The 12037-nt window shown below is 55.2% G+C and overlaps 1 protein-coding gene across 1 annotated transcript in view; it reads right to left on the bottom strand.

The window, feature by feature from the left end:
- CHST8 (carbohydrate sulfotransferase 8) overlaps positions 1-8498 on the bottom strand; it is a 65849-nt gene extending 57351 nt beyond the window's left edge. Inside the window, exon 1 of the mRNA XM_061173607.1 lies at positions 8369-8498. Coding sequence (XP_061029590.1) covers positions 8369-8498 — 130 coding nt within the window. The remainder of the gene's footprint in view (positions 1-8368) is intronic.
- Between the last annotated feature and the right edge of the window lie 3539 nt (positions 8499-12037).

Genomic DNA, 12037 nt, shown 5'->3' with positions numbered 1-12037 from the left:
CGTCCCAGGGAGGGCTCTGTGAGGGTCCTCCCCCCAAAGCAGACTTTAGAGAAGGCTCCAAAACCAGCAGCCCCAGGGCCTACCAGCCCCCCTGGGCTCTGGTGCCCACACTTGAGGGCTGCGTGTTCTGACATGGCCCCCCTTTCTGGCACTCATTGTCCGATTGCCGTGGAGGTCCCACGTCTGCCCCTCCATCAGTACTGTCCTCTGCACAACTCCAGGGGGCGCCCTTCACACCACAGTTGAAATCAACACTACCCTGGAATTAGCATAGAACACAGTGTGAGTGGTGCCCTCGAAATGTGTAGGCCCTGCCTCAGTGCTCCCACCTGACCAAGGCAGGGCTCAGCCATCGTGCCATGGGCTCTAGCCACCCCTGGTCCCCAACCCTCCAATCGTCCACACTGACCCCACCAGTTTCCTTCCCTAGGCTGGCACAGTGATGGCTGGGCTGGCCCAGCTCACTGCCCACCCTCTGGTACCAGAAAGAACACCCCACAAAGCCACTCTGGAGTTGAGGAAAGGGGGGACAGGAAGCCCCAGGGCCACGCTTGGAAGGAGCATTGCTACAAGCATCCTGACCGCAGCCCTGACTTTGAGAACCCAGTGCGTTCTGTGACAAGGAGCGGACATTCCAGAGAACCGAAAACTCAGTGGGTAGCTTTAACCAGAGTTAAATTTTCTTTGCTGTGGTCATAGAAAGGCGAGGCGAGGCAGGTGAGGCAGCCTTCGTGAGCCCTGGGCGGCGTTTGGCGAAGACAGTTTGAACACACATGCTTGCAGGTGCGTTGTTTAGAAACCCTGGGTTCTGAGAGTCCCAGCCCTGCTGATTTTGCAATGATATATTGCCAGCTACTTAACAGGATGGATCACTGCAATTACATGTCACTTCTGATATTCACAGTCACAACAAGGAGGTGTCAGTTTCACAAGGGTTGTAGGAAATATATATGATGTTCCACAATGCTGTTAGAAAAAGGTTTCAGGAGACAGACTCGAGAGGATTCTAGTAAAACCCACCTGCCTGGGAAAAGCAGACAGCTCCATGGAAACTGGAGGGGCTGGCTCCCCTGGCCGGGGAAGGAGTGTGGGCTTAGGCACACCGGCTCCAGCAGGCTGCCCCTACCCCAAGGCCACCTTGCCCAGAGAAGGGGGAGGAGGGACGGCCACCGCGCTTATGGTTATTCCATCACCCTCACGTGGGTGAGCTGCTGAGAGCGTCTCAGCAGTTACCCCTGTGGCCCTGGCTCACCCAGGGCTTTTGGCCTGGTGGTGTCTCAGGGCTACAAGGGGTCACACCTGGACAAAGACAGTCATTGTAGGAACAAGACAAACCCTCTGACATTGACCCCTGCACATTGGCACAGGCAGGGCCGTGTGAACCTGGTAACCATGGAACCGAGAGTGAGGGCCACGCTTTCTCCAGCCAACACAGCCCTGCCTCCAGGGGACCGAAGCAGGAGCTCTGTCAATTTCTAAGTCAATTCTGGCTCTGTTAATTTCTACCTGTGAGATATTGGGCACAATACTTAGCATCACGCACTCGGGAGAGAGACCACGGGCTCCCACTGAGTCTCATCCAAATCCACTTCACTGCTTCTGCTGGAGGTCAGCATCTTGTCACCTCTTGTGCCCTGGAGAAGGTCAACAAGCAATCCACAGCTCCCCTCCTCCAGGAAGCCCTCCTGACTCCTCCAGCCAGGACCTTGCCCTCGGGTGTGTGAGAGCGAAGGAGTGAGTGTGTGACCTGTGTGAATGAAGATACCGGTGGAGGAGGGATGGGCAGGGTGGGAGCTTCCTGCTTTTCTCGCCCGTTCTTGTGGTCTGTGGGTCTGGAACCCTGGGTGGAGGAGTCACAGTGCAACTCCTCACACCCTGCCCAGCATCTCAGATGCCATCTGCCCAAAATAGAACATGTGGTCTCCAGCTCCCTCCTCTGACCACTCCCTGTCTGAAGTGTCTGCCTCGGTGAGTGGCACCCTAACCCCCATCTACCAGAGACAGACACTCTGAGCTAGAGTCACCCTGAACCCTGATGGCTGCCCTCCTCACCCTCCTCATCCTCCCACCCATGTGGTCACCAACTCTGGGGTTGCCGACCCCATGATGGCCCTGAGCCACCCTCTCCAGTCCCTGCCTGCCTGCCTCACTCAACCCCTCCCAGACACTCTCCTTATACTTGTGGTCTCCTCCTCTGCTCCTGCCCACAGGTCCACGACATGCAGTCACTGGAGTGGGCTCTCTGATGGCCACTGCACCCTCAGAATCCCCAGAGCTTTCCTGCTGAGCCTGCAGCAAAGGCTCGCTCCCTGCAATGTTCCAAGGGCTCACAGGGCCCAGCGCCTAGCTGCGTCTTCAGCCACTAGTCTGGATCCCCAGGTCTCACTCCAGCCCCTAATGCACTGGGAGCTCTTCCCACGCACATTCTCTCATGCTTCTTCGATCCACGCTCTTCTCTCTGCCAGGTTCTGCTCTGGGACCAGACAGGCCAGCCCGAGCGAGCGTCACTGCTGTTGGGAAGGCAGTAGGTGCCGCGGGCAACAGCCGGCTGCCTCAGGATGAATCCGGGCTCTGAAGCCCAGAGCTTTATGGCCCTGGGCACAGCTCGTAACCCCTCTTACCTCATGAGTCTTGTCTGTCAAATGGCGTAACAGTACTTAACTCAGGGGGTTCCAAAAGTATTAAATGAGTGTTAAGTACTTGTGAAGTGCTTGTCTTAGTGGTGGGCACGCAGTGAGTGGCTGGGAGCGTTAGCCCCCATCAGTGTTTTCTGCGTGTCCATCCTGTAAGTCTCAGGACCTCATTTATTATAAGAATTACATGCATTAAAACATGTAAAGGGCTTAGCACAAGACCTGGCACGTGGTAAACTTTTGTTATTATTATTATTCCTGGATGCCCTGGGGCCTGGCTATGGACCAACAAGTCATCAGAGGCTGTCCTGTCTGCACTCGGGGCCGCTGAGCCATCACGGTGGCTGCCTTTTTCCCTCGGCACCCCAGCACTGGCCTCAGTCCCCAGAGACCCCCCTCATCACAACTACATGGCTTTGGGGAAAGCAAAGAGCTACTTCACTAAAACGTGGGGTGGCTCACTCTAAGGAAATCCACTCTGCCAAAACCAAACATTTAAAAAAAACCCAAAGAAACAAAAAAACCTATTTGTAGTGTGCCAGCAACAGAATCTGTATCATAAGGTCACATTTTTAAAATATATCAGTGAATAAGCCAATCAATCCACTGTTCACTTTGGCTTCATGGGTCACTAACAATGCTTCGTTTCACCCCATTAAAACAAAATCCATCCCACTTAAAAGAATGAAGAAGGAATGATAATAATTAGAACATCACAGGGGAGGGGGCTGGGCGACGGATGGAGGGGGAGGTTGGGGTTAGCAGATGTAAGCTTTTATATACAGAATGGTCCTCCTGTATAGCACAGAGAACTATATTCAATATCTAATGATAAACCATAATGGAAAAGAATATTTTAAAAAAAGAATGTATATATATGTATAACTGAATCATTTTGTTGTGCAGCAGTAATTAACATAACATTGTAAATCAACTATACTTCAATTTAAAGAAATAAATTAAAACATTAAAAAAAAAAGAAGGAACATCGCTGGACTTGCCTAGTGGCACAGTGGTTAAGAATCCGCCTGCCCATGCAGGGGACACGGGTTTGATACCTGGTCCAGGAAGATCCCACATGCCGCGGAGCAACTAAGCCCGTGCGCCACAACTACTGAGCCTGTGCTCTAGAGCCTGCGAGCCACAACTACTGAGCCCACATGCCACAACTACTGAAGCCTGCGTGCCTAGAGCCTGTGCTCCGCAACAAGAGAAGCCACCATAATGAGAAGCCTGTGCACCGCAACGAATGAAGAGTAGCCCCCACTCGCCGCAGCTAGAGAAAAGCCCGCGCGCAGCAACGAAGACCCAACACAGCCATAAATAAATAAATAATTAAAAAAAAAAAGAACATCGCATTGTACAGCCCCAAATGAATGAACGGTCTAGGCACAGGGTCAGTGGCTAACTGACATCCCAAAAGAGAGCCGGGCAGATGTGCGTCTCCCAACGGAAGAACATAGGACCACACGTGAATTCTTGCCAAAAAAAAAGAAAAAAGAAAAAGAAACCAAACCTGCATCTGATCAAGCTGCTAAATTGACTTAATTTATAGGGAATAGGAAGAGCAGAAGTCTGTGCTGAGCTATACAAAACAGGCACGATCAGCAAAAATCCCAGCTGCGGGAAACCTACAGGACCTGCAACCCAGTTTCCTCCAATAAATAGCAAGAGAGAAATAAAGATGTGCAGGGCCTCTTATAGACTGAGAGAGACTTAAATGACTTATCCACCAACTGTGACATGTGGACCTTATCTGGATACTGGATAAAACAAATTGGAAATAAAGGTGCTTATGATATTTGTGGGACAACTAGAAATGTGAACACTGGTCATTTGGTGAGATTAAAGAACTGTTGAATGTTAAAAAAAAAAAAGTTCTTATCTTTTAAACTGAGAAACATATTGAAATATTTATGGCTTTATGGTTACCAGGGGGTAAAGCGGGGCAAGGGGGGAGGGATAAATTGGGAGATTGAGATTGACATAGACACACTACTCTATATAAAGTAGATAAAATAAGAACCTACTATATGGCACAGGGAACTCTACTCAATACTCTGTAATGACCTACGTGGGAAAAGAACCTAAAAAAGAGTGGATAGGGACCTCCCCGGTGGTCCAGTGGTTAAGACTCTGTGCTTCCACTGCAACGGGCACGGGTTCGATCCCTGGTCGGGGAGCTAAGATCCCGCATGAGGTGTGGCGTGGCCAAAAATAATTAAAAAAAAAAGAAAGACTGGCTATATGTGTATGTGTATAACTGATTCACTTTGCTGTACAGCAGAAACTAACACTACATTGTAAATCAACTATACTCCAATAGAAATTAAAAAAAAAAATTGATGGCTGAATTGATAGGCCATATTGTATATGCTTCAAAAGGAGAGAAGTGGATGGAGCTGTGGATGGGGCCCTCTTGAGGCTACTAGGTGTTGGGTGCATGGGGTTCATTGCACTATGCTAACCTACTTTTGTGTGTGTTCCAAGCTCTCCATAATACAAAGTTCATAATAAAGACAGGCAGCTCATAAAAAGTCAGTGTGCCCAAACACACACATGGAATGTACCTTCTGTACCCCCAGGGCCAGCACATTGGGATGTGTTATTCCCGGTTCTGGTCTGCTCTCTTCCACTTAAGGAAGGGGCAAGTGTAGTCTCCTGGGTCAAGAAGTGAGTTTCCTGAGGCCTCAGGGCCTGGCAATATTGGAGACTGAAAAATAGTAGGATAGGTGGATTCTCTGATACCCAAGAAAATCTAATCTTAGAATGAAGGTAGGTTAACCGGCAGTGATTTATGTTCCAGGAGGTTTGATTTAAAATATAGCAAACATTTTGGAAAATATCGCTTGGTTTACAAAAGTTGGCAGCCCCATAGGATTGCATCTAATGCACAAACCAGGTGAGATTTGCTGACTGGTCTCTGAGAAGTTCAGGTGCTTTTAACAGCTGGTAGCTGCATGGGAGAAATCTGAAGGACACCCCCAACCCCAAGGGACCACAAACAACTAAAGGCTCTGCCCACCTTCTCAAGCTTGTTTCTGGATCTTCACCTGCCCACCCTCCCCCTGCCACCTTGATCAGTGCCACCAACAGTGGATACCAGACACTCCATTCCCAGGGAAGTTTCTGCTGCTGGGAAAGCCAGAGTAGCCCGTGTGGAATTTCCTCTGAAGGTGCCCCCCACCATCGGCCTTGCCTGATCCGGATGACAGGGCAGACCCCACACATCCACACCTCCCGTGGGTAGAAATCCTGACTTGTCCAGGGCCCTTGGGGCCACCCACCCATGCAACTGGATACATACACTTTGTAAGTACTGGTTTCCAACAGATAAATGTAATCAAGGTTTATATGCTCAAAGAAGCCAACAGGATGGGATTGTTTCACTTGAAAGATCAGAAGAAAATTGTAACTAATGTTGTGGAAAATTACTTTGATATTGCTTTCTTGGTACCGAATCACAATTAGGCTGCTGTGAGAAGTACAGGGAAAGAATAAATGAATAGCAACAAATCAACACAAACAGCCTGTGTCAGGAACACTTTGCTCAGGGAAAGTAATGTAAGCATTACTTAAGGTTTTATGACTGTGTTTGATGTGATTTCCGTAGGACGTCCAGGTTGCCCATCACCTGGCATGTGGCGAGGGGGTGGTCCAGCTCCATCTACAGCCCGAGGAAGGGAGCTCAAGACCCAAGTGTGCTCCTTGCCTGGGTTTGCCAGGCCGTTGCCATCCCCGGCTGCAGCGGGAGGGGAACCTCAGCTTCCTGCCACCCTACACGCCCTGCCAGCTGAGGCTCCATGCTCCTCTCCTGCTCACCACTCCACCCCACCCCAGAAACCCCAGCCATCCGGTGGGCTCCCACCCCACCAGTAATCAAGGAGACCCGCACGTGCGTGCACTGGGGCAGCTGTGCAAGGCAGTGCTGGCTGGCGGGAGGGACAGGAATCCACGTCTGCAGAAGACATGAGGGGCAAGGGCTCTGCGTTGCCAGCTGCTACAGCGCGGTGGGGTGTGTGTGTCGTGGCCACCAGACCCCGAGCCCACCCAGGAAAATAACACCTGTCCCCAGAGGACACCACGGATGGGATACCCAGGTGGACACCACAGACACACTCATGCCTTCTCTCCCAGGCTCGTCCCATAGAACGCAGGCACTGGACATGCAGATCCTCTGCCCACGTGTGCTCCAACCACACGCACTCACCAAGACCTGTGCCGAGGATACATGGTGCCATTAACGCCAAGCCCTGTCTGAGGGCCCTTTTCTGGGAGCTCGCTTCTGCGTATATAACCCACAACTGCAGAGACCAACTCTTAGCGCCCCTGCTGGCGCTGCCTGTGGAGCCCGGTGCTGCTGACACAGTGAGCCGGCTACTCTGGGGCTCACATGAGGCTGCAAAGTCTCCGCAGAGGACCAGCTCGGTCATGGGGCCCTGCTTTTGCTTCTCCAGAAGCCAGGAAGCAGCCAGACCACCTTCGACAGCCACCCCCTAGGAGGGTCCGGCCCAAGCGTGGGTCAGCCCCAGTGACTCACCCACTGTCTCCTGGAGACCCAGCACCTGGGCTGCCTCCAGCTGACTCTCTGTGATGAGAGAATCAACTCATCAGCCTCTCCCACCAGGGCCTCTGATAGCAGCTGCCAGGCCCAGGGCCCCAGCTCTGGCCTCCTCGTGCTCCTTCTGCCTTTCCACGTGTTGCCTACAGGCCCCCAGTCTGAGCCTGGGTGCAGGCTGCCCTGAGCGTGTGAGCCATGGCTGAGGGGGTGCTGGGGAGGAGGGTGCAGGCCTGAGAGCCCTCCGCACTCAGGGCCAGGGGCCCCTGTGCCATGCCCCGCACTCCTGTGCTATGGGCTGCGGGCAGGGATGGCACAGGAATCCCTCTGCCTAACTCCCCAGCCTCCACACCTCCTTCTCTGTTCGTGTCCTGGAGCACAGGGCCGTCATCACGGACCCTCCCCTAACAAGGCCTCTGGGACCACTGCTGGGAAACGCTGGTGCTCGGGCCTGGCAACCACGCTTTCCTCTCACCCCAAAGCAGAGTGATCCCAGGCCTTGGCCCCGAGCCGGATGCCCTCCAGCCCTGCCGTGCTCTCTGTGTCCCAGCAAGAGGGGCTTTGCCTGAGCTCCCCTCTCCATATCCTGTCCACCCCGAGGCTCCAGAACCATCCTTCCTGCTCTCCCCTCACTGCCACCCCACCTCTGAGTCAGGGAGGGTACTTCCCTCCAGTGTGTTAGGAGGAAGCAGGTGGGGGGCCAGCAGGAGCCACCTCAGCTTCACAAAGCCAGGAGGTACCCCGACCTCCCTGACCAGGCTGGAGAGGCTGAATTCGAGGGGTCCCCAGGGCTGGGCAGAGAATCAGAGTCCCATTTGGGAGGCCTGGGCTCAGGGAGAAGGCATTCATCTTCGGATGTCCGAGACCATGTGGAAGGGGCCCTGAGAGGTGGCAGAATCCTCCTTAAATCTGGGTTTCACCAAAGGCAATGACCAGCTGAGAGATGGACAGCCTGTCTGTCCTTCCCCAGAAGAGCGCACAGGCCAGAGGCCAGAGGCCAGAGGCCAGAACCCTGAGGCTGGTGGTCTGACAACAGACACTGTGTTCCCACACTGAGGCTGAGGACCACCAGGAGGAGGCCAGGACCCCTGCCTTGGCACCAGAGCAGCGTGGAGACCTGCCCCTCGGGCGGGAAAGCCGGGGCCAGCAGACGGTGGGGCGGAGAGTGAGGGCTCACCTGGCACCTGCTGGAGGGCGAGCTCCGTGGGGTCCTGCAGGCTGATGAAGAGGAGGAGGCCTGCGGCTCCGAACAGCAGGATGGACGAGAACATGCAGGCCAGCCGCATCGTTCCTGCTCGCGGGGTCATCCAGGGCTCGCTCTGGGGTCACCTCTCGGGTGTGGGAGGCGCGTTCTTCCCTCATCGTCCACACCAGGTGTCCATCAGGCCACGGTCTATGGAGCAGCAGAGGAGAGAGACGGTCCATCACTGAGGCCCAGGGCCCCAGTCACGGCACTCGACCAGCGTAATCCTGGATCCCTCCACCCTTACTCAGGTGCGTCCCTTTCACGTTTTCAAGCCCAAGGAGGTGAAGGGAAGCCCGGTCACCACCTGTGGCCAAGACACCAGCTTCCTGCCAGGGTCTCCTGTATCTGCACCCCTAGAAAAACCATGGAGAGAGACACTGCCCAGCTCCTGCCCAGGGAAGCCCAGGGTGGAGCCCCATCACCCACAGCCAGGGACAGCGGCCACCCCCCTGCAACGTCCAGGCAGGAATCTGGGTCCTTCTCCCTCGCAACTGGCTTGCTGGACAGAAAAGCTCTTGGGTCTCTCTCTGCCCTGGCTCCTGTTTACAGGGTGCTGGGGACAAGGGTCTCCATGAAACTGGAGGCTTCGAGAAGGAGCCTCCCAGGCCCAGAGGATGTCAGGGACTGAGTGACTCCCCACCCCCACCAGCCAGAGCTCTCTCTCCCTGACAGACTGAAGGATGGGCTGGTGGGATGGAGGCTGCAGTGGATAGTCACATCTGCAGGAGCTGAAGCTCTGGCCAGATCACGGTTGTCCCTGCTCTCAAAGCCCTGGGGCCTGGAGCTGAGATGGGGCAGCCAGACCCAGCTCTGACAGACCCCAGGCTCAGAGGCTGTGTCCCTGCAGATGGACCCCCACTGCTCTGGCCGCTGCAGACCCAGAGCATGCCTGCGTGGCTTGTCCCAACCCTCGTTCCTCCTGAAGTAGAAGAAATTGCAAATACACCAGTACCAACCAAGTGACATCGGTTGGGCCAGGCTGTGGGTCAAGATGGGGGTACCCCGGGACTTCCCTGGTGGTCCAGTGGTTAAGACTCCACGCTTCCACTGCAGGGGGCGTGGGTTCGACCCCTGGCCTAGGGAACTAGGATCCCACATGCCGAGCGGTGCGGCCAGAAAAAAAAAAAAAAAAAAAAAGATGGGGGTGCCCCAAGGCCATCTGCCCAAGGGAAGGATGTAAGTTTCTGCAGTGGGGCGGGGCTTGGTGGGGTGGGACAGGTGCGGAAGGGGAATCCGCCCAGTAAGCTGTCACTGGGTCCCCTTACCTTCACTGGGTCCTACCCGCCCGGGCCCAGGGATACCACCCTCTTTCCACCCAAGGAGCCCTTGGGAACTTGCCCCTCCCTGGCACAGGGCAGTGCCCGAGGGAGGCTGAGGCCAGGTGGGCAGCTCCCAGCAGCCTCCAAGGGCACAGGTGGGTGGCTGATGGGGCCCCAGACCAGATGTGCTGCTCGGCACAAGGATGGTCCCTGCCCGGGGTCTCCTTGGTGCAATACTTTGGTCAGGGAACCCATCTCTGACCTGGCACCCAGGTGCTGGGGGAGGAAACCCTAACTTTTTTCCCTCTGCATCCAACCTGGGGGGCGCGAAGCACGAAGTGATACTAAGAGAAGCCCCTCCCTCCTCTGCCCAGACAAAGATTCCCAAGGACTAGACAGTTCTCAGCAAAGCTCTGAGGCTGAGGAGAGTTAAATTGCAGGTTTGGGTTTCTCCCCTCTACAGTCTCTGTAATTATTTTTTCACTCAGTTAACTTTAATTAACCTTCTCCAGGCCTCCACGCACGGGAACGCGCCTGAATGCCGGGCTCTCTGGGCTGACCCGAGCAGGGGTTTCCCACGGCCTCCCAGCTTTTATGTTTGGGAGGCAGTGCTGAGCCGGGCTCGGTTTGCCTCTGGAGTTGGCTCTGGGGTTCCAGCTGGCCCTGACCTCGCTGCAGTGGCCCCCTGCCGCAGAGGCCCCCTGCCGCAGAGAAAGATGGCTGCTTCCTGCCATCACCAGGGACACTTCCACCCTGGGCTTGCAGTGGGTGAAAATGGGTAGCCACGTGTCCCCAAAGGCTCAGACCCTGAAGCCCCTCATGAAGGGCTGTGGCCTCCCCCTCCATGGCTGCCCCAGATGGGACTGTCCTGGGGACCTGGCTCATCATCCTGCAAAGACACAGATGCAAGAGTGCAGGCCCCAGGCTCCGGGAAAGGACGAGGCCACTCTCAGCACTGCCCACAGCATGCCCGGCACCCTGTGGTCTCCCAGGCCCTTCCCTCAGTGATGACAGGCCCTGAGTGCAGGACCCACAGGGTAAGCCTATAAGCAAGGCCGCAGCTGTAAGGACAGCCAGCTTATGCTGGCCATGGTGTTGGCACATCTCCTGCAGCCACACCGGCCTGCAGAGTCAGACACGAGGCCAGGAGGCTGGTCTGATCTAGGGTGAGCTCCGACGTCAGGACATTTCGTAAGGAGGGGGAGAGGGAAGGAGAGAGGAAGGCGGGACGAAAGGATGGCAAATTGATGGCCAGCGTACACAGCTGCCCGGTTAAACAGCTAATAAAGAGCTGCCTGATCTCGACCCAGAGACTCTATTGGATGAGAAAAGGGGACTCAGACGCACATGTGATCATCATCGCACTGTCTGTACAGTGGCTGGCCCTGCAGAAGTGAGTACAGAAGAGCTGGTCAGTCCCTTTTTCTTCCTAATCTGTCACACTGTCGCCGTTCAAGCCAGTATCGATTCCCCTTGTCCTGCAGCCACGACCTGTCCTCACTTGTTTCTGAACCTGCCCAAACCCAGCCCACCCAGTGGAGCCAGGCTCCAGCAGCCCACGTGCCTGGAGCCGGGATGAGGACCACATCCCCGCCCCCAAATCTGGGGGAGGAGAGAACACAGTCCCAGGACCTAAACCTTTACTGTGGCAGGAGCGTCAACCATTCAAGTGTCTCATTTCAGCGACTCTTCTCTTTGTTGGCCCCCAAGAGCATATAAGCCCCTTCCCCACCAGCCCAGGGAAGCTGGTGTTAGAGCCGTGCATGGCTTCCCCTGCCCAGACCCAGCCCTTAAGCCTCAGACCCCAGGCTTCCCCCCGCTGGGACCCTCCTCCCAGTGGCGGCTCTCACTGAGAGACCATCTGATTGGCTAACTAACTCCCTGCTCCATGTAAACAAGAATCAAAGGTTAGCATGCCTCCCCTCCTGGGAGACTGGTTTGCAGTCTGGCTGGGTCTTCAGTGCCCCAGGAGGGGGCCAACATCACGTTATCCGTAGGAACCTCCTTCCTTTAAAGGGAGGTAGCTGAGAGGTCACCAGCAGACCACCAGACACTCCAGAGGGTATGCACATCTGATCCACTACTGTTCCCGTGAGGGTCCTTGTCTTCAAAGTCACACGTTATTTTCAAGGCCGTGGGGAGAGCTGTCCAAAGGCTGTCTCCCTCTCCTGGGAGTTGAGCTGCTGCCTGGGAAGGGGACACCACACTCTATCACAGGCTGGGGCCGGGCTGCCCGGGGCCCAGAAACACATTCACAGGCCTCTGCCCCCAGCTGGGAGCACTGGTGCAGCCTCAGCGCGCACTGCGTCACCCTCGGCTCCGATGACAAGTGGAAAACCCT

This window comes from Eubalaena glacialis, chromosome 18 (assembly GCF_028564815.1).
Source record: "Eubalaena glacialis isolate mEubGla1 chromosome 18, mEubGla1.1.hap2.+ XY, whole genome shotgun sequence".
Taxonomy (NCBI): Eukaryota; Metazoa; Chordata; class Mammalia; order Artiodactyla; family Balaenidae; genus Eubalaena; species Eubalaena glacialis.
Note: the sequence above shows the minus strand (reverse complement) of the source record. Positions and strands in the feature narration are given on the sequence as shown.